This window comes from Rattus norvegicus, chromosome 4, assembly GCF_036323735.1.
Source record: "Rattus norvegicus strain BN/NHsdMcwi chromosome 4, GRCr8, whole genome shotgun sequence".
NCBI lineage: Eukaryota > Metazoa > Chordata > Mammalia > Rodentia > Muridae > Rattus > Rattus norvegicus.
Window position 1 is genome coordinate 101157887 of NC_086022.1, and position 23895 is coordinate 101181781.

Sequence of the window (23895 nt, forward strand, 5' to 3'; positions counted from 1 at the left end):
CTCAGAGACTCAACACTACATAAGGAATTTTAGGCAGCACAGTAAGTGAAGGAGCAGGAGGAGTGGTCCCCCCAAGGGTAGAACATAGTTACTAATTGTTCTCTGACAAAATGTCAGCCAGGAAAATATACAAATATTTAACATTATATGAACTCAGCATGTTATATTTAGGAATATATATGCATATATACACATGTGTACACTTACATGTATATTCCAAAATACAAGTATACATTTAAAAGCAATTGGTGGAAAAAAGGCCATGAATTTGAAGGAGAGAACAGATGATTATATGTGAGGTTTTGGATTGAGAAAGGGGATGGCAATTAAATTATCTTCTCAAACCTAAAAAAGCAAGTAAGAAGAAACATAAGATAAGGCACTATTCACCTTCAGGGGGACATTGGAGAAGCATTCCTAGAATCTGTATCATATGTACCCACATAGGTAGCTAATATGTGAAGCTTTGAGTGCTTTGGCCATGGGCAGTACCTTTGTTGCCATAAACAATTTAAGTGTTTTATTTATCAGTTTAAGACTACAAAGTGTAAGATACTTTGCTAAGTGATAGACGCTTTCCTATCATACACAAGATATTAGCATTGACACTGAGTGCTGTCTCTCTCTCTCTCTTTCTCTCTCTCTTTCTCTCTATCTCTTTCTCTCTCTCTCACACACACACACACACAAAAACACTAACACACACACACTGTCACATAGACACACACAAAACCACACACATACACAGTCAAATTAGGGGCAAATCCTTTTATTTGATGTGCCTTCTATTTGCTAAAAATCTGTATTATAGACATTATCTTAATTTTTACTACTATACTTTTATTATTGTCAATTTATTTATTAATTTGGAAATAAAGAGCCCATACTTTCTATAAAAATGAAACTGCAAAGTTTTTTATCTTTATTAAACTGGGTATTTCTTATTTACATTTTGTTTGTTATTACCATTCCCAGTTTCCAGGCCAACATTCCTCTAACCGCCCCCTTCCCTTCTCGATGGGTGTTCCCATCCCCATCCTCCCCACATTACCACCCTCCCCCCAACAATCACGTTCACTGGTGGAACAGTCTTGGCAGGACAAAGAGCTTCCCCTTCCACTGGTGCTCTTACTAGGCTATTCATTGCTACCTATGAGGTTGGAGCCCAGGGTCACTCCATGTATAGTCTTTGGGTAGTGGCTTAGTTCCTGGAAGCATAAAACAAAGACACATGTACTACTAAGTTCATAGCAGCCTTATTTATAATAGCCAGAAGCTGGAAAGAACCCAGATGCCCTTCAACAGAGGAATAGATACAGAAAATATGGTACATCTACACAATGGAATATTATTCAGCTATCAAAAACAATGACTTTATGAAATTCATAGGCAAATGAACGGAACTGGAAAATATCATCCTGAGTGAGCGAACCTAATTACAGAAAAACTCACATGGTATGCATTCATTGATAAGTGGATATTAGCCCAAATGCTCGAATTACCCTTGATACACAGAACAAATGAAACTCAAGAAGGATGACCAAAATGCAAATGCTTCCCTCCTTCTTTAAAAGGGGAACAAGAATACCCTTGGGAGGGAATAGGGAGGCAATGTTTGGAACAGAGGCAGAAGGGACCCCCATTCAGAGCCTGCCCCACATGTAGCCCATACATATAAAGCAACCAAACTAGAAAAGATGGATGAAGTAATGAAGTGCAGACTGACAGGAACAGGATGTAGATCTCTCCCTAGAGACACAACCAGAATAGAGCAAATACATAGGCGAATGCCATCATTAAACCACTGAACTGAGAACGGGACCCCCGTTGAAGGATCTTAGAAAGGACTGAAAAAGCTTGAAGGGGCTTAAGACCCCGTATGAACAACAATGCAAAGTTTTAATAGGAGTAATTAAATTTCCTTCTAAAATATCTTTAATATTTATAATAATACTATATACAGGGGCTTTCAACATCATGTTAAGGTAAAGGTCATGGACTCCATGACCTTATGGTGATTATATCAGGGACATAATCAGAAAATTCTGGTATGGAGTTCTATATATCCTGTCATTCATTGGCTTCTCTGTGTTTGTGAGAGTAAATTAGTTTATACTGACTTTTAAAATAAAATAATTTATTGATTAAAATAAAAGATCAATTTTTGTGTATGGAAGTTAGATAGGTGACAGGTCTCTATATAGTCCATATTTTGAGTTTTTATTTTCCTATGAGTCATCCAGACTTTATTCTCACTGCTGTTTTAGGATCAATATACATTTCCTTCTTCCATCCCTTGCAAAGCTTGCTGATGTTGACTCCTGTTGTTTGACCGGGCCCTGGAGCAAAGGGCAATGGTCTCATGCTCCTCCTACTCAATAACCTATGGAGACAAATTCTTGAATACAACAAACCCCAGTAGGTCTGCTTTTGCAGTGTCCATGTCAGTGTTCAGTATTCAGGTCTTCCAGAGCCCTTCCTACATCATATTAAACATTTGAAGCAAGAATTTAACAAATTCAGTTATCTCCCACACTAGTTTTGAAATTTAGCTAAATTTTCTGTTTTCTTATTCATTATAATACAGTTCTATTCAGCCAAGTATACAAGTGTCAATCATCATCTTTCTCATATTTATTTTAATCATTAATGTTTATTCTTATTCATTGTCTGTCAGTCTGTGTCCCAAGTGGTTGAAATGAGGCCACCCAGGGGATTGTCAGGTGAGTGGTGTTTGGAGGAAGGAAGAGGAGAGGAACACCCTTATAGAAGGGGAGGGGAAGGGGTTAGGGGGCTTATGGACAGGAAACCAGGAAAGGGAATAACATTTAAAATGTAAATAAGAAATACCCAATTTAAAAAAAAATAACAAATGAGGTCACCCATGGAAAAGTTTTCCTCATTTTGTCTCACATTGCAACCGATTTGTAACAAAGAAATATATTATATTGTTTATGTAGTTACTTGACACTCAGACTCAAACCACCCCCAAAATTTAAGTAGCTTAAGTGCAAAATATTTCGTCTTTATTAAAGTTTTATGTACCACGGCATTGTAAAGGATGCACTCTTCAATGATGAAATTTGAATTTTTCTTTTTGAAAAGGATTCTTTTCTGGAAGATACGCCTTATCACTACATCACCTAGATGTGTTAATTTGAATGAGGTGGCACTGATAACCCCACATGTTTGAATGCTTGATACTTTTTGATGAAACTGTTTGGATATGACTAGGAGGTATAATTTTTTGACAGAAGTATATCAATCTATGAATTATGAGATTAAAAGAAAAAAAAACTTGCTGCCCTCTCCTGTTCCCTTTCTGCCTCCTGTTGGATTAAGATATGTACTCTCAAATATTTCTGAGCTTACTCAACATCTGAAATCACCTGAAACGATGAGCCTAAGTGAAGACATCCTTTTGTAACCTATGCTACTTATTACAGCAATAGAAACAATGAATAGAATACCAGGATTCCACATGATAGTAGGAATCTGAACATAAGATACAACCTACATTTTCAGAAGTAAATAAAGGAAGGCAGTGGATAGCAATAGACCTGTAGCTTACTTTTGCACACTTGCTCTTGTAACACTAACTTGTGGGTTCAAAGTCTTCATGGCTTCTTTTCTGTGAAGGTGAACTGATTTCTTGTATGTAGAAAAGAGAGGATTTCCAGTAGAGAAGAAGTGCTGCTTTATTTGTTTGTTTGTTTGACTCAGATTTTTTTCAAGACCTGGGCATTATTCTGCTATCTCAGGCTTCTTTAAAACTTCCTAGAAATCCCACGTTCATCACAAAGTTATTAATTTCCTTCCTCAATTTTTCAATATAGGGAATCTATAAATGTCCTATGAAGCTTGGCATTGAACATTGCACATGTATGTATTTACATATACATGACTATATGTTTAGATACACATATATGTTTTTAAAAGCATTTATAGCCAAAAGAAATACATATGTATATACTTATAAATGTAACTTTTTGCACCAACTAAAAATACTGGAAATGTGTCATTTATAAAAAAACAACTGGAAATGGAAAATGTATACTGAATAACAAAGACAATGTCACACGGTCACTTTCATAGATGGAACTTACATTTAAATTGTTTGGTTTGAATGTTTAACCTGGAGTCTGTAAGCTTGGAAGTAAGAAATGTCTGATGAGAGCAGGATTGAGAAGAGGTCTTAAGGAAGGGAGAAGACAGTAGAATGTGTGTGATGTGAAGATAGACAGTGAGCGTACTAGGGACGAAAGACTTTCAATAGGGAAAGGGTAAGGAATAGGGGAGAGGAGAGCATGTTGAGAACTAATCCCAGGTAAATATGTATGACACTTCTGAAAAAACTTTTGTCTATCTCTACTTTATTTATTTTAAAAAGGAGAAGTGAATATTTTGCTGCAGGATTTGAAATTAAAATTAAAATTAAAATACATTTTATCTGAGCAAATATGACAAAATTACAATGAAAATCAGAGAGATAAGTATTGGTACTTATTTCATCTTTTCCCTCTCTCTGGTTTGATTTAAATCTGTATGTCGGCATTTAGAATGATAGTGTATTCTTTTTTTGTGGGTCTTTAGAAAACTGTCTTTTCTGTCAATCCAAATGCAGTCAAATTGAGGAGATTAATCATCATGCCAGATATATACATAAAGGCAGAATCAATGTAGCAAACTTTTTGATGGATAATGTTTTCCTACAAGCCACAGGGTACTAGACAAAGAACCTAGCATCATGAATAAGAATCCTAATTTTAAGAAAGTACTTGAAGCCACAATATCAATACAAATATTGTCAGTTTTCTTGAATGGCCTGCAGAACTAGATCATAAACCAGTATTCCTAAAGAAATCATACATTTAGGTTGCAAAATATAGAGAAATGATTGTGGAATTCAACTGAGAGTATTTTGGCTGGCTTCCCGTCATAACTCTGCATGTTCTTCAGAAAAAATCTCATGGATCAAATGTGTTATTAAGTTGTGCTTAAATATGGACTGGACTCTCAATCTACTATGATGTCCATCTGCTTTATAAGGATGCTTACTGGTACAATGTACCCAATTAAATGTCTTACCTTGAGCTTTCTGGTCATATCTGAGAACAATTCTCTGGCATAGAACTAGTGTCTTGTATTACAAAGATAGCCCAGGTTACATATGTTAGGAAGTCATACATTCTATGAGGTAACTTATAACTGATGATTTCCTCATTTATCATAATGTCAAATTGGCCTTTGCATAGTTGTTTTTATATTTACAGATTATTGGTCATATCAGTCTAATTAGAGAAACTTTTTTATAGTGGATAGTATTTAATATAGAGACTCAGATGAGTCAAAGTGCTAAGAATAACTGCAATATACTCATACTTATCCTTAATGGCATATTAAGGGTATTACCTCCCCTCTTGCCCAAGGAATATCTTACAACATGATGAAGAATAAAGAACCAGTGGATAGCAACGAATTTGGGAAATAGTGAATTCCGGACATGATCATTGAACTTGCCAATCATCCCTGTTGCTAACTGTACAAGACAGGTATACAATTGGATATGTCACTATTTCTTTATACTTTAGGGAGAGGCTGCTGTCTCCCTAATCCTCACTGACATGGGATTAGCAGGTAATGGTTGCTGGGAAATAAAGTGACATTCTCTAAACTCCTTTACACATTGGTGAGCTGCCATGTTTCAGGAAATACTGTGTGATTCACTATCACGGAAGAAAAGGAAAATTAACTCACTGAGTTAAAAAGAAAAGATAACAAAAAGCAAAAGAATATGGAAAAGGATTTGAAGATAGAGGGGAATTGTTGAAAACAAAATATACAATTACCATACATTTTTCAGAAATAAAGGAAAATAAGCATTCTCTGGAAACAAAGGAATGGTAATGTAATCTAAAATGATGTTTACATTACGTTTTTGAAAACTCTCAAAAGTGAAGGTGAAAATAAAAGAAATTTTATCATAATTTAAAAAACACAAAAACCCTAAAAAATTATGGACATAGGAAAGAAAGCACTTAAAACAAGCAGATTATACTAACATAAATACATCCTTACCCATTGTATACGTACTTGGAAGAAAATCTTGAATCAATATAGGTAATAAAGCTGGAGGAAGAAGAAAGCACGGATTTATCGAAAAAGAAATAGTTCACGAGTATAGACATTTCCTGGAAACTAGGGAGTTTGTGAATAGAATTAATTAAAATAGAAAAAATGAGAGTAAGATATGGAAAAATTATACTAATAAAATGGAATTCAAGACAAAATGCATAAAATGTGGCAAGTGAATGAAGCATATAGTAAAGTAAATAGTTTAACCAAGAGAGACATCTCAGTCTCCTGTCTGTTTTACTAGATAATGTTAAATGAGAAACCACATAAAAGTGATGTTGGATTAGAATGGGATTTCATTCAGTTTTACCTTCTTCATTGGTTCTTGCTCAGATGGCAGTCGTTTACCTTTCTCCTGAGGAAGATCCAATATCGTAATTGCAACTGAGGAGGTCAGAACTTCACTCATAACATGTTATGAAGGCAGTCATGCTCAAGGACCACAGCGGCAAACAATGACCTGGAGTTGTTTTGCATGTCTTTCACAAAGATGAGTATCATATTAGCAGCTGGGCCACTCTAAGCAAGTAGATTTTTGTTGGGTATAAATCACTGTGGGAGGTAAATGTGTATGTTGGAAGCAGTAATAAACTCCCAAATCCTCAGGCTCTACTCTGCTGATCTTGAGTGTGAAATCTGTCCCTGACCCACTTCCACTGAACCTGTTTGAGACCCCAGAAAATCGGTTGGAAGCCAAGTAGATGAGGAGCTGTGGAGACTGGCCGGGCTTCTGGAGGTACCATGACAAATATGTGTTTCCATCACTATGGAAAAGGCTCTGACTAGACCTACAAGAGATAGAGGCTTGATTTCCAAGGCTTACAGACAGGGAGACTGGAGTTTGTGTCATCACAACATCACCTGTGGAAGCTGAAATAATGAAAGAGAAGTATGAGACTTATGAACACATTCTAGAACACTGTTATTTCTTTCTCCTTTTTTGATATTTAGTTCAATAGAGGTTTATTTTACCATATATTAATTTACGCACTATAATTTTCTCTTTAACAAAATAAGTTAATTGAAACTTCTAATAAGTTTTTAGACATAATTTATATCATTTAAATCCATCTATTTCACAGTTTTTTTCTATAACTTGCGTTCACTCACATCTGGATCCTCCATCTCACAGTCGTGCAACAAATAGGCCACACCTTTGTGTATAAGACCTGTCTGTCTTTTCATGCATGTGCAGAACACAAGTTATCATTAGTGCCACCCAGGGCTCAAACTCCCTACCAATTCTCCTTACTTAATTTTCTCTGTCCTTACCAGGAATCCACAAAAACAGCAGCACCAAGAGGTGAACAGGAAACTTCATCTTCAGGACACAGTCTGAGGAGACTGATCTGTCACAACACAACTACTGAGCTTTTATCTGAGATTAGCAAGGGTGAGTCCTCCCTCGGGGGCAATATGCAAAGGAGCAAGTAAGTGTTGCAATATAAATAAAGGAAAGAATTACACAGAATTCTCATGACTGCAAAAATCAAATGAAATACCATCCACATCTGGGGTGATGATAGGAAAAAATAATGTTTGATGGGAAAGAACATGCTAAAAATGGTCAATTTGAACATCATAGATACTTAATAAGTACTATATTACAAAAATGCACAAGGGGGTGGAGGAAAATGAAGGGATCTCTTTTTGACTATTCTGCATCTGCTGAGTAACTATGCTTTTGTCATATGTCATCAATGTCATAGAGAAAATGTTTAATTTTCAGAATAAAAAGTATAGACATTAGAAACTGCAATTGCTATGTTTTGTTGAATCTAACAGATTGATGTCCACAGTGTTTGTACAAATTCATACTACTACCATAAATAGAGGAGTGTTCCCCTTGTGGCAAAACCTCTCCCGCATGAACTATCTCATCAGTTTTAATCTAAACTATGCTTCGGAGTATAAGCAGGAAACCTGAGCAGATTAGGTCCATGAACATGTAAAATCTTTTCATCTTCTGACATCATTTTTAAGTTCATTCTTCAGAGACTTGAAGTTCTTGCTATACAGGTTTTTTACTTGCTTGGTTGGAGTTGCAGTAAGATATTTTATATTTATTTTGGCTGCTTCAAAGGGTGTTATTTCCCTGATTTCTAGTCCAGCTCATTTACCATTTATATAAAGATGGCTTGTTAATGTTGTGTCCAAACAGCTGAAGCTGTCTATCTGGTATGAGAGTTCTCTGATAAGAGTGTTTGTGGTAACTTCTGTATAGTAACATGTCATCCACAATTCGCAATAATTTGGATCTTTCTTTTCCACTTTTTATCCCCTATATCTACTATAGTTATTTAATTCCTTTAGCTGCAGCTTCAAGTACTATGTTGAAGAAAGTGAAAGTGGAAGCCTTGTCTTGTGTCTGATTTTAATGGGATTATTATAAACTTTTCTCCATTTAATTGAACATTAGTTATCAAGTTGCTTCATATTGCCTTTATTGTGTTTCAGCATATGCTTTGTTTCCCTGATCTTTCCAAGATTATAGCATGAAAGAGTTTTTGTTTGTGTCAAAGTATTTTTTGAACATTCAATTAGATGATTATGTATTTTCTTTTTTGCAGTTTGTTTATATGGTGATTTACATTGATGGATTTTCATATACTAACTCATTCCTGATTCCCTAGCATGAAGCCTACTTAACCATGGTGTATATTTTTAATGTGTTCTTGGATTCCATTTTGCTAAGTATTTTCTTCACCAATGTTCAAAACAGACATTTGTCTGAAATTCTCTTTCATTGTTGAGCTTTTGTGTACTTTAGGCATGAGAGCGACTGTAGCCTCACATAATGAGATTGGAAATGCTCTGTATGTTTCTATTTTGTAGAGTAATTTGAACAGGGTTGGTATTAGCTCTTCTTTGAAAGTCTGATAGAATTCCATGCTAAGAGTATCTGTCCCTGGGCTTTATTTTTTCGTTTCTTCCTCTTCTTTTTTTTGTTTTTTCCTTTTTGGGTTCAGAGTCGTTAAGTGGCTATATTTCTTTAGTGGTTAAAAGACTATTTAGAATGTTTAGCTTAGCTTGATGTAATTTTGATAATGGGAATCTATCCAGAAAATTGTCAGTTTCATTTAGGTTTTCCTATTTTGTGGAATACACGTTTTTGAAGTAAGATTTAATGATCCTTGGATTTCCTAAGTGTCTGTTGTTATGTTCCTCAGCTCCCTAGACTGCAATAAAACCACAACCCTTGATACCCCATCAGTGCCATAATGCCCTGTAATCCAAAACATGTCAATCCTCTGTGGCACCAGGTATATCATCATTTGCCTGCCAGGTGGTCAGGAGTTTGTATGTTGGTACTCCTTTTCTCTGAACTAGGGGTAATCCTGAGAACGTTATTGAATAAGTAGAGAGAGTGAACAGCCTTCCTTAGTCTAGGATTTTAGTGGGATCGTTCAACTTTCTCTCCATTTAGTTTACTGTTAGCTTGGTTTGCTAAATATTGCTTTTATTATTTTAATATATGGGCCTTGAATTCTTGATCTTTCCAGGACTTTTACCATGAAGGGGTGTTAAAATTTGTCAAGTGCTTCTTTAGGATCTAATAAAAGGTTCATGTTATTTTTTTCCTTTCAGTTTGTTTGTATAGTGTTTTACTTTGATGGATTTCTGCTCATCCCTATATCCCCGGGACAAATCCTACTCAATCATGGTGGATGATCGTTTTGGTGTTTGATTGTATTTGGTTTGCAAAAATTTTATTAAGTATTTTTGTGTTGATATTCAATAAGGGAAATTGGTCTGAAGTTCTCTTACTTTGTTGAGGCTTGTAGGCTTTAGGTATATGAGTAATTGTGGTTTCATAGAAGGAATTTGGTACTGCTCCATCTATTTCTATTTTGTAGAATAGTTTGGAAAGTATTGGCATGATGTCTTCTATGAAGTTCTAATAGAATTCTGCACTAAACCCATCTGTTCCTAGGCTCTTTTTGGTTGGAAGGCTTTTAACAATTGCTTCAATTTCTTTAGGAGTTATAGGGTTGTTCAGATGGTTTGCTGATCCTATTTTAAATTTGGCACCTGGTATTTGTCTGGAAAATTGTCCATTTCCTCCTGAGTTTCCAGTTTTGTTGTGTATAGGATTTTGTAGTAAAATCTGATGATTTTTTTGAATTTCTTCAGACTCTGCCTTTACATCTATCTTTTCATTTCTGATTTTGTTAATTTGAATACACTCTCTGTGCTATCTGGTTACACTGGTTAAGGGTTTATCTATCTTGTTGATTTTCTCAAAGAACCAACTCCTGGTTTTGTTAATTCTTTGTGTGGTCCTGTTTGTTTCTACTTGGTTGATTTCAGGCTTGAGTTTTATTATTTCCTGCCATTTACTCCTCTTCGGTGTATTTACCTCATTTTGTCTAGAGCTAACAGGTGTTCTGTCAAGCTGCTAATGTGTGCACATTCTTGTTTCTTTTTGCAGGAACTTAGAGCTATGATCTTTCCTCTTAGTACTGCTTTCATTTTGTCCAATAAGTTTGGGTATGTTGTGACTTCATTTTCATTAAATTCTAAACAGTCTTAATTTCTTTCTTTATTTCTTCCTTGTCCATGTTATCATTGCATAGAGCATTGTTCAACTACCATGTATACCTGGGCTTTCCGTCACTTTTCTTGTTATTGAGAACCAGACTAAGTCTTTGTTGATCTGATAGGATGCATGTGATTATGTTACTCTTCTTATATCTGTGGAAGTCTGTTTTGTGACTGACTATGTGATCAATTTTGGAGAAGGTACCATGAGGTGCAGAGAAGAAGGTATATTCTTTTGTTTTAGGGTGAAATGTTCTTTAAATATCTGTTAAGTTCATTTGGTTGACAACTTCTGTTCATTTCTCTATACCTCTGTTAAATTTCTGTTGCCATTATTTTTCCATTGCTAAGAGTGGGATGTTGAAATCTCTTTCTATTATTTTCTGAGGCACAATGTGCTGTTTGAGATTCAGTATGAATGAAGGTGCTGTTGTATATGGAGCATAGATGTTTATGATTGAGAGTTCATGTTAGTGGATTTTTTCCTTTGATGAGTATGAAGGGTCCTTCCTTATCTTTTTTGATAACTTTTGGTTGAACGTCGATTTTATTCCATAATAGAATAGCTACGCCAGCTTGTTTCTTTGGACCATTTGCTTGAAAAGTTGGTTTACAGGCTTTTACATTCAGGTAGTGTTTGTCTTTGTCTGTGAAGTGTGTTTACTGTGTGCAAAAAAGTGCTGGGTCCTCTTCACATATTGCGTCTGTTTGTCTATGATTTTTTTTTTTGAGTTGGGGATCAACCTAGGACCTTGTGCTTGCTAGGCAAGCGCTCTACCTCTGAGCTAAATCCCCAACCTCTAGTCTATGAATTATTATTAAGGAATTTAGCCCATTGATGTTAAGAGATATTGAGAATCAGTGATTGTTGTTTCCTGTTATTTTTGTGGTTAGAGGTGCAAAGACGTTTGTGTGTCTTGCTCTTTTAGTGGTGTTGCAAGGAGATTACTTTCCTACTTTACCTAGGGTGTAGTTTCCCTCCCTCTGTGGGCTTTGCCATCTCTTATTCTTTTTAGGACTCTATTTGTAGAAATATATTGTGTAAATTTGGTTTTGTCTTAGAATATCTTCGTTTCTTCCTCTATGTTAATTGAAAGTATTGCTGGATATAGTAGCCTGGACTGGCATTTGTGTTCTCTTATGGTCTGTATTACCTCTGCCCAGGATCTTCTGGTTTTCGTAGTCTCTGGTGAGAATTCTGGTGTAAATCTGATGGGTCTGCCTTTATATGTTACTTGACATTTTTCTCTTTTTGCTTTTAAAATTCTTTCTTTGTTTTGTGCATTTGATGTTCTCACTATTATGTAAAGGGAGCAATTTCTTTTCTTGTCTAATGAATTTGGAGTTCTTTAAGCTTCTTTTATGTTTAGGGCATCTTTTCTTAGGTTAGCAAAGTTTTCTTCTATAATTTTGTTGCAGATATTTACTGGCTCTTTAAATTAGGGGTCTTCACTCTCTTCTATATATATATATTATCCTTAGGTTTGATTTTCTCATTGTGTTCTCAGTTTCCTAGATTTTTTGTGCTAGGAACTTTTTGAATTTTACAGTAACTTGGATGGCTGTATCTACATTGTCTCCAGCATCTTCTGCCCCTAAAATTCTCTCTTCTATCTCTTCTGTTCTGTTGGTAATGCTTGCGTGTATGAGTCCTGATCTCTTCCCCAGGTTTTCTGAATCCAGGGATTCAGGGATGTCTCCTTTTGTACATTCTTTATTGTTTCTATTTCCATTTTTAAATCCTTGGTGGTTTTGTCCATTTCCTTCACCTTTTTGGTTGAATTTTCATGTAATTCTTTAAAGGATATTTTAAGAGATTTTTGCTTTTCCTATCTAAGTACTTCTAATTGTTTACTTGTGTTGTCCTGTATTTCTATAAGGGAGTTATATATGTCCTTCTTAAAGTTCTCAATCATCATTGTCAAATGTGATTTTAAATCTAAATCTTTCTTTTCTGATGTGTTTGGAATCGAGTATTTTTGGTGGGAGATCTTGGATATAATCAAGCTTTATATTCTTGGTTTCCGTTGTCTATGTACTTGTGCTTTGCTCCCATCATCAGGTTGTTTTTGCTGTTGGCTTGTCTTGCTGACTCTGAAAGTGGCTTGGTTCTCCTGTAGGTCAGTGTGTCTGCAGTCCTGTACATGTGTTTTCTTTCAGCTGGATCTGGGTAAAAAGAGCTCTGCTTTCTGGTGTATAATCACTCCTAGCAACTGGCTTTCAACTCCAGGTGCAGGCAAAAACCCACAGGGTCCTGCCTCTGACTGCTTCTAGATTCCTGTGCCCAGGGGCTACAGATGGGACTAGGTGATTTCCTATTGTGTCAAGAATGTGGGCAGAAAGTATTTGTCTTCTCTGGCTTCTCAAGAGTGTCTACACCTCTGACGGTCCAGCTCTTTAACCCATATGATTTGGGTGCAGGGCGCTGTGATACAGGTTCAGTTCTGTTCCGGGCTCAGCCAGAAACCAACTGGTTTCTGCTGCCAACTGCTCCTATATTCCTGTATTCAGAGGCATTATGCACTTTACTCTTGGGCTGAGAATGTGGGCAGCAGTGGACAGAAGTGAGCAGAAGTGGCAGGATGTCCGTTGGTCTCAGGACTGTCCACACTTCTGGGAGTTCAGGTCTCTTTTCCATGGAATTCGGTACAGGGAACTTTGGGATTGGTTGAGTTCAGCTCTGGGCACAGCCAGAAACTGAAAGTGTGCCTTCCCAGAGGACTTCTGCCTTTGTGTTTCCTGAAGTCACCAGGCAGGTTGCTTGGCTTTACCTCTGCTCTGATGTTTGTAGGCACACCTGATGACTGGCTCATCTCTTGGTGCAGGCAGAAATCTCAAGGGTTCCACCCCTGACTGCTCCTAGCTACCTGGGGGCACAGATGGCACTAGGCGATTTCCTCTTGGGTTAGAAATGGGGGCAGAAAGTATTTTTTTCTGCTCTGGGTTCTAGGTACTTCTGTACCTTGATTGCTTGTTGGGATAGATGCTATAGCTCTCAACATTCTAATAATTTTCTCTTAATAAATAAATGCTCCACGTTGAGTTTTTTCTTTTGATCTGTATTGCAATGTTAAACTTAAGCCTGATTGACCCCCCAAATGAGAGAACATGCACATACACAAGTGATACTGTGTATCATTTCCCCTAAATTGTACCTAATTGGATAATAAAGAAGCCTACAGTCTATAGCTGGGAAAAAGAGAGACATTTGGGATTTGGCTTTTTAGACTTGGGTATGATCTGAGAGATTATGGGAAAGAAGAGAGAAATGGTAAGAGGACAAGTCTACTGGTATAGGAATCATGAAATGACCATGAGTGCTCGGCAATTGGAATTAAGAGTTGCCCAGAGGTACCCTTGAAGGTTATTGCGTAGGATATGATGGAGGAGTAAATTTTAATGACATTGAGGGTAGATATTGCCCCAGTTATAGTGCTATATATGTTAATTATAACTGTTAAAGTTGTGCTCTTTTTTCCTGGGGACTGAATAACCAAAGGCAGGAAAGAAATCCAATCTAAGATTAAATACTTACTACAACACCCCCAGGATTTCAATCATGTGCATTCTGAAGTATTATGTCTTTATTTATTGTCAAAAATCTGCCTGCAGAAAGGGAAATGCAATATCGTTCTCTTGTTTTATACACTATTCACTCATCTTTTTAGTACTAACCACTTTGCCAATGTTTACACAATGGCTCCTTTTAATAAAATATCATATGAGTGTATTTTAATAATGTTTGATTCTTATAGCAAAGCATTGGACACAGGAGCCAGAATAATCATGAAATGCTGCAGAAAGCTGAGAACATCAACATCCACTGCTGGAATTTTAAGACAACAGAGCATCATGATTAGGAAGTTTTCTTTTTCTATGACACAAGTGTCTTATATATGGGACAAAAAATGGATCCTTTCCTTTGTCATCTTCTCAAAATATTTGTCTGCATTTGAATAATGTTTAGTGGAATGTGTACGGTCAGATCCACTGTCCTGTATGAGTTCCAACTGGTGACAAAACTCAGAGCCCTCAACAGAAACAACTGTACGGTGTAAAAGAAATTGGCACTCTATGTTACTGAAGAGGAAGAGGACAAAAGTATGGTTACAGAGAGGACTGCTCAGTCTCTTCTACCAAAACAACAGTTTCCCCATGAACTTTGATAAAAGTCCTTGGCATCTGAGAAACAGTTTCAGTGGCTGATTTATGAGCTATAGTGTAGCCAAACCTCTCAGTTCTGCTTTCATGGAGTTTATGTTATGACTTATATCACTGTGTGAGGATAAGTAGCATACTGTAGACAGTAATACATTGCAAAATCTTCAGACTCAAGACTGCTGATGGAGAGAGAATAATCTGTCCCAGACCCACTGCCACTGAACCTTGATGGGACACCAGATTCTAAAGTGGATGTAGAGTAGATCAGGCGTTTAACAGTTCCATCTGGTTTCTGCTGATACCAGTTTAAACTATTGCTAATACTCTGACTTGCTCTGCAACTGATGGTGACTCTCTCTCCCAGAGATGCAGGCAATGTGGATGGAGACTGGGTCAACTGGATGTCACACCTGGCACCTAGGAGTGGAGACAAAATCAATATCTCCATGGTTAATCTTGTCGAGAAAGGACTTTACCTAACTTCCAGTCAAAACTAATCATAGAGTACCAGTGAATTTCCCAATTTAGATCATTTTTACCTGGAAACCAGAGCAACAGAAGCCCAAGGAACTGAGCAGGTGTCGTCATTTTCATGCTGAGTTCTGACTGCAATGACAAATGTACTGAGTTGACTGATATATGAAGAAGTCTCTATGTCTCTTCGTTAAGAACATGCAAATTATTTAGTATCACTTAGAGTTGAGCACAGCTGCAAGGCTCATTCATCTCAGCACTTTGCATAAGCACAGGGTCCCCAGATGTCTGAGATCAAGCCACACATATGGCTCCATTGAATGCATTTCATTGTTAATTTTTAAAGTTATAGATGGCAGTTTGAAGTTTATTTGAAAACTTCTATTATAATGATATCTAAGTTAAGTAATACATTCCCAAAAGGTTTTGGGCATACCATAGAACAATATCTGACTTTTTGGGAATATACATCAAAGAAGAGATTAAGGATTTAACTGACTCATAATTCTTATTGGTTAAAAAAACACTATGTCTTCTTATAAATATTTTTTTGTGAATTTATGTAATTATTTCTTTAAATGAAAAGTATAATTTTCAGGGATATTTTTAGTGAGTTACAAAGTAAAAGTAAACAATATTAGCAAAGCTTTCTAAATTATAAATGAGTAAATACAGAGTAGGTGAAAATAACCTTATTCCAGTAATTATCTTTAGTGATTTGACCTTAAACACTAAACATTCTAACTTCATGTAGAGATGGATGTAGATTCATTCCCATGGGCTAAATAGGTTCTGCCTCTTGTGCAGTTTGGAATCCTTCAGTTCGTCATTTTTCTGCCATTACCTGTTGTTTACCACAATTCGTGGCATGAAGGGTTAGTAAATGAAGATAGACTTGAAAAATATAATAGAAAACAGTGCTACTTAGTCTTCTGGATATCACATCTGACATCAGGGTTTGGAAAAATACAATTTTCAACAAAATTAAGCACAGGGAACAAGGATAGTCCAAGTTCCCCACGCAACAGCTGTCAAAGCATCCTGTTTATATTTGCATTGCAGTCCTTGGTTGCTTAACAGAATCCCTTGTGATCATGTCCTGTTCTGCCTCAAGAGACTGTTACACACTGTGCAACCAGCCAATTAACAAGTCCTTGAGCAGTGGACTCTTCTTTGGCCACATTCTAAACAGCAGACAATAAAAAGGTCTATGTACAACTGCAGAATTGTTTGTCTCAGTAACTCAGCTTGTGCTTATGTGCCGAGTCTCTCCCAGGTCATAGCAGAACAACTCATTTGTCAGAAGAGAAGATCTCCCCCTATAAAGATCCTGCACTACGAAGAAAGAATAGCATATTTCATGAAAAGGAAAATCATGAGGCTACTAAAATCTTTAACTCATACTTCTACAAATTTGATTGGAAAAAATTGTGTTCTCAGTGCAAAGTATTTCTGAGTTCATGGTAATTTATTTGGCTCTAATTGAAAAAAAAAACACTTTATCTTTACCATTGTAATTAATTCCAAAGTATATTCTGATAGTTCTAGAACTCTCTTTCCAGAAGTGGAAATAAAACATCCTGTTGGAACACAAATAATATGTACTCTCAAAAGGATCCATCTCAAGGGGAGACTTCAAGGTCTGACATTATGATCGATCTTATGGTGTGTTTACAGACAGGAGCATGGCTGCCCTCCAAGCACCTGACGGAGATCAATGCAGATACTTTACACCTAACTAATGGACTGAAGTCAGTGACCCCTGTGGTTGAATGAGGGAAAGGCTGGAGGAATTTGAAGAGGAAGGCAACCCCATAGTATGACAAGAAATCTCATTTAACTTGGAGCCCCTATATTTCTCAAACACTAAGTCACCAACCAGGCAGCAAACTCTAGCTGGTACTAGTTCCAAGACACATATACAGCAGAGGACTACCTAGTCTGGCCTTGGTGAGAGAAGAGTCACTTAAACATGGAAAGACTTAAGGACACAGGAAGTGGGGAGGGCTGGTCAGGTAGGGTGGGAGTGTGGAGACATCCTCTTGGAGAAGGGGAAGAGGAATGGAAGGAGCAACTCTCAGAGGAAGGAAAGGAGGGGAATAATGACAGGATTTTAAAAAATGATTTAAGATAAGTAAAAGAATGTGTCACTCACAAATTTACTCATTTGAAATTAAGACTTTCATAGCCAGAGACTAAATGGGCTATATATTCTTCAGGTTGAGAACACCTACATTTAGACATTTCGAGTCTTGTGATAAAATTTCCCACAGTATAGGAGCATTAATGGTCAATGAGTTCCACTAGAACACATTACTTTAACCAAAATTACTATTTCTCATTATTTAACCATGTCATGTGCTATGAATGTAGTGTTATTATTTTTGATTTAGTAAATGGGAGAATCCTATACATGGCAAGATATTTAAGGCATATCCAGACACAAAGCCTCTGTCTTGTAGTGAGGACAAATATCTCGGAAAAATTTAGAAGCCCATATTATTTGATTGCAAAATATTTCATGTGTCTATGTGTGTGTGCATATATATATATATATACATATATATATATATATATATATATTATTTTTATCATCAAAGAAATTGAATCAGACATGTCTTTGAAATTATTAGAACCTTGAGATTATGGGAGTCTTCCATCTTTTATCAATTGGAGGGTGGATAAATAGTAGCTGAAGCCTAGACATAATGATGCTCATTTTTCAAAATCCATTCATTCAATCATATTTGCTACAAAAATCCTCTCTTTCTCCTATGATTACATTGAGAATAATATACATTCTTAACACTCTTAGTAATAATGTTACTCAACAATAAATAATTATTTGATATAATAATTTAATAATTGCCTGTAAAATAGAAAAAAATTTTCATTTCTATTGGTTCCTCAATTGACATGCTGCCACTTATTCTGGCATAGTACCATTTGCGGAACTTCATTTGGGTTAGACCATGAGGATCAGTAAGAACAAAGGTCTTAAGGAGATAGCACCAGGAACAACACTGAGGTACACATCTCTTAGATTGTGACAATAGCTATAGGATCTGACTGGTTAAGGATCTGACCAGTTCAACACACCTTAAGAGTGAGGACATAAGTTCTTGAATCCTCTTATGAGAAGTAATCTATTACATTTTCACACATGTTAACAGAATGGCACAGGACAGAAAGTCCTTCCTGTGTATCTCAGTTGTAATCTAGCATTAGAGGCTGAACCTTAGCTTATTTAAACTTTTTTCCTAAATTCTATCCCATGTACACCTGTGCCTAAATATTTGTGCTGGATTTAAATGATCAGAGAAAGGACTGGAAGAGCTTGAAGGGGCTCGAGACCCCATATGAACAACAATGCCAACCAACCAGAGCTTCCAGGGACTAAGCCACTACCCAAAGACTATACATGGACTGACCCTGGGCTCCAACCTCATAGGTAGCAATGAGTAACCTAGTAAGAGCACCAGTGGAAGGGGAAGCCCTTGGTCCTGCTAAGACTGAAGCCCCAGTGAATGTGATTGTTGGGGGAAGGGCGATAATGGGGGGAGGATGGGGAGGGGAACACCCATATAGAAGGGGTGGGGGAGGGGTTAGGGGGATGTTGGCCAGGAAACCGGGAAAGGGAATAACAATCGAAATGTAAATAAGAAATACGCAAGTTAATAAAGAAAAATCTGTACTTCTTATTCATGATTCCACTATTGCTGTAGGCAGACCTGTCTCTTAAATAATGAGATTTTGAATTAACAGTTTATCCTCAGATGTTTAGCTGTTTTTATTTTCGGGTGTCAAAATCCTAACATTCTTGGCCAGGAGCGTCCACATGATAGACTAAAGTACCATAAAATTGTAAGGTTTAGTAGGTCTTAATTATCTAGCTACACAATAATCAGCTTCCCCTTCTTGCTAACTAAAATCCAATACTGTTTTGCTATTATCATACTTTTTTGTGTAGACCCTTTAAATAAGATTGCCCAGCACATTGAGCATTTCAAAAGATAGCTGTCAGTAATGTTGACTTTATTAGTTTACATAATAAATAATGTGATTAATTTTTATTATTTGAAGCATCTGACAATGTGTTTTACTTAAAATATAGTTTAAAGCTTCTCATCTGTGGTAAAATGAATACTGTTTCCAAAGACAATCATCCGAATGTAATTAAAATCCAAAGCCAACTCCCTAGTAGATTAATCTTGTTCACAGGAATATTAATTTATCAAAACCAAGAAAATCATGATATGTCCCTATACTATGTATGACTCTTTCAAATTCTGAAAACATTCTGAAAAACATGTTCTTTAGATTTTTGACTTGCAGGTAGAAACCTGCCATCTTGAGACCTGTGAGATCTGAGGATAGCAAGCCTCTGGATTACTATGATATCAGCCTTACTTGAAAAATACATGTGTTGTAACCATGCTTTCTCAAATTTGTTGGGTGTCTGTAAATATTGCCCTTTCTCTTTCATCTCAAGTTTTTAGATACAGGGCCAGCAGTTGACTGAATTATTTTTTTTAATAATTAATGTACCCGCCTTTCACAGATAATATTATTTAATGATAAATAGGCAGTCGAGATATTTGGATCTCTCTAATGACAGGTTCTATGATCTGTATGATTTATTTACAAGAACATGGTGACAGGTAATAGAAACAGTAAAGAAAACTATGGAGGCAAACATGGAGAAGGCTAACCTAGGACAGAATACATAATTTCCCTCAAAATCAAGAAATAAACATTAGTTAATTCTCTTCCATGAACATTTCTTGATTTATAATTGTACCCACATTTTTGTTTATAATAGCATGGTCTTGATGATTGTATATATCTTTGATCTCCATTCTGGAGCCGTTCTAAAGCCTTTTGTAGACATTAAACTTCTTGTCAGTTTTACGCAGTGAATAGAATTTACTTTATAAAATGATATTGATATGTAACTTTTTTCTTCACAATTAAATTCAATAAATTATCATTGAGATTGTATTATTTTTTCAAGGATTTCACAGGGAAGTACTACTGAATCACTACCTTAAGTATCTGCCAACATTTTTTTTTTCATTTTGAGAATTGATACCTAGTATCAGGAGGATTATTCTCTAATAAGGGCTCTTGTTGACAGAGATGGCTTTTTCTGTAGCTTTTATGATCTTTTTAATGGTATTTCTTTTTTTTTGTTGTTTTATTTTTTTTTCTTTTTTTCAGATCTGGGGACCGAACCCAGGTTCTTGCGGTTGCTAGGCAAGCGCTCTACCACTGAGTCAAATCCCCAACTTTAATGGTATTTCTAAATCTTTATTTCCTCTCCTTATTGTTACACAAATTAAATTAATGTAATACTTTTGTCAATTTGTATAAAATCTCATACAATGTATAAGTATTAAATTAACCCTCAATTTTTGGTTGCAGCTTCCCCTCTGTTCTCCCCCACTTCATGTATTTTGGGTTCTTCAAATAATTTTTTATGGGAAACCTCTTTTGAGAATAATCTAAATCATCCATCTTCTATAATGTCATATTGCTTAAGTGACATAAGCAAAAGCTGAACACATTGATGTTTACTCGAAATAGAACAGGGAACACAGTAGAAATGTAAATTTATGTGTTCGAGTGCATGGCTTTCGTAGAAGAAAAAGCTCTGAATACAAGATTCAACAGTCTCAAACAACTAAATTATTAGAAGATACTTTCTAGCATGGGAAGAACTCAAGAATTTGTAGCTCAAACTTACCAAATGTTTAACATAGAGAACTGATCATGTACAGATAGGAACTTTAGATTATTGTTGTTTTGTTTTCGTATTCTATTTTGGTTTTGATAATTATAATGAGAAAAGATGGTGAAAAGGTTTACTTTTGTGTGTTTTGTTTTATTTATAAAACAAAATTTCTGTTTTCTAGGGGGTGATATTAAACTCTCTGTAAAAGAAGTCTGCCTGTCTCAATTACTCGATTACATGGAATATAAACACAATCCTGAGATTATGAGAGAATGGAAGAAATCCAATTGCATGAAGCAGCCAGAGAATGCTCTGTACGGATATAGGTAATGAAAATCAGAGCTAGGATGTTATCTCATGTCACTCCTGCTTATTGTACTGGAACATTTGTCTTTCTATAGATCTTGAAATGTTCTCTTTACTGTCTATTCTGTTGTTGATAAAAAAAAGGAAATAAATGTCCAGCAGAATATATCAAGCTTTAGGTTGCAACAGTAGAAGGGAATGTAACTAATAATCCTGAACAGAAAAAGTGATGTTTACAGATGACTGCTTAGGAGTCACCGGTTTTGTTCAATTTAAAGTATGCTGCTCATGACTGCTTTGCCCTTGAAATTCACACTAAAAATGTGAAATAACTGCCAAAGTAGTATTCTCTGTAATCCAAGTAATACTAAACTGTATCAAATGGAAGGAATTTAAAAATCTGGTAGAAGTTTCTTAGACTACAGCATGAGCACAAGGAAACATATTGAATCTGAAAGAGATCAAAGAAAGTAAAAAGATAATATTCATAAGGAAAAATGTGCTCTTTGCTGCTGTGGTTAGAATGAGGACATTTAGTGACTGTGCTTGTAAAGAGATGAGCTACGTTTGTACTCAGGTCAGCCCTGCTCAGTTTCTGTTGATTTACCTATGCACAGACCACTGCCTTGAGTAATTTTAAATGAACTACTCAAATTTTGCAGAAAGGTCAGTCCTAAAAATAACAAAGCATGAACATTTCCTGGGGCTGATGATGCTCTTCCTTCCAAGTAAGTAGGAACTGCCTTGGGAAATTTTTTAAAACATTGTAAATACTGTTGTTTGCTTTTTAAGGCAATCCTGTCATACTATTATTAATAGAATGGGTGCTTGCCTTTTTTTTCCAAATTCAGGTGCAAGATGTGACACCCAGTTTACCCAGTCTCCAACCTCCCTATCTGCATCTCTGGGAGACAGAGTCACACTCACTTGTAGAGCAAGTCAGGACAGTAGGAACTTTATGGCTTGGTACCAGTAGAAACCAGGAGAAGTCCCAAAGCTCCTGATCTAGCATGCATCCACTTTGCAATCAGGAGCCCCCTCCAGGTTTAGTGACAGTGGGTCAGAGAGAGATTTTTCTTTACCATCAGCCATTTGCAACCAGAAGATTTTGCAACTTACTACTGTCAGCAAGGATATAGCTTGTAACACAGTGATACACATATTGACAAAAACTACTCATAGAAGCAGAAATGAGAGTGAACATTGTCCCATATTATTGTTTCTTCTCTAATAGTATGGTAAATTTTGTCAGATTCACCAAGGCTTTTAAGTTTACCTGGAGACTTTTGTGAATTTCACAAGGTGATTATTCATCCAACTCTCAAGCTTATCACTACAATTTTGTAGGTATGAAATTACTTCTAATGATTCCTTAATAACAGAAGTCTACATACCTGACACATCTAGATATAGGTAGCAATGCATAAACTAAATCAGAAGCCATAACAAATATTGAAATAAGTGATTATTTTAATACAAGAAGATAGAATATTAATAGTAGGTATTAACTTTAACGTGAATTCACATAAGTAGATACTAACTAGTATTCTCAGTTTTTTTCTCTCAGAATACAGAGCTCTCTACCTGAAATATCCAGGCTGTCCAATCATGCTGTTTTCAGACCTGTTCAAAAGTCTATGGCTGCCACTCAGTGTTGACAACAGAGTACAGTATGTTTGCTATTACTTAAGTTTTGGATAGCTAGAGATAAAGTGTAGACATACAATATGTTATTGTGGCTTTTTACCACTCTGACATGCTTCATAATCAGCACTTAGGACTGCCTATTTACACACTGGTTTTCTGGGAGAAGTGAAAGACCAGATCAGTGTTTGGAAAACATTATAATCATTGTTATAATCTTTTTAAAGACATGTGTCTTTTGTGGGGGTTAGACTATTTGTTAGTCTATTTGTTTACTTTCATTTTGTATACTTCTTTGATTTTTTATCACTTTTGTTTTTGTTTGCCTAAGCAGACAAAAATCTCATTTCCTTATTAAAAATAGCATCAATTTCAAGGTCGTGGCGATGTATTTGTATATTGTACTCAGAAGCATCATAGTGTTAGGCTGTGGTAATCAGAGGAATATTTTAAAACAAAATTTCTGCATTCTACAATTTCTTTATCAAAATGAGACAGGGGCTGGATAGATTGCTCAGGAGGCTGAAGCCTTTCTTATTCTTGTCAGAAAAGTGAGCTAGCTTCTCAGCTCCTACATGACAGCACACCCTAGTGTATTTTCAGTTCTAGGGGATTTAATTCCCATATCTGGTCAGCAAAGGTACCATGATGTACAAATAAAACATTCATACACATAAATGTTTAAAAAGGTCCAAATTTGCCACTGGGAATTAGCCCTAGAAGAGCACACATCTAAGGTGTCATTATAATGTTCCAGTTTGCAGTTCTGATTGTTTTTTAAGAGGATTCTTACATTTTCCTTTTGTGACCTTCTCAACATGTACAGGCTAAGCAGACCTTGAACATTTGCTACAATAGGCCTGAACAGAAACATCTGCTTCAGTTGCAGCTGGGAGCTT

The 23895-nt window shown here is 36.1% G+C and overlaps 2 gene segments (V, D, J or C); both read right to left on the reverse strand.

The window, feature by feature from the left end:
• Positions 1 to 6622: 6622 nt before the first annotated feature.
• On the reverse strand, positions 6623 to 7530 carry LOC102551399 (immunoglobulin kappa variable 2-29-like). The segment is given in 2 exon segments: positions 6623 to 7005; positions 7408 to 7530. Coding segments are annotated over 2 exon segments (417 nt in total).
• Positions 7531 to 14921: 7391 nt separating this feature from the next.
• LOC134486783 (immunoglobulin kappa variable 1-17-like) lies at positions 14922 to 15478 on the reverse strand. The segment is given in 2 exon segments: positions 14922 to 15255; positions 15378 to 15478. Coding segments are annotated over 2 exon segments (366 nt in total).
• Positions 15479 to 23895: the final 8417 nt, after the last annotated feature.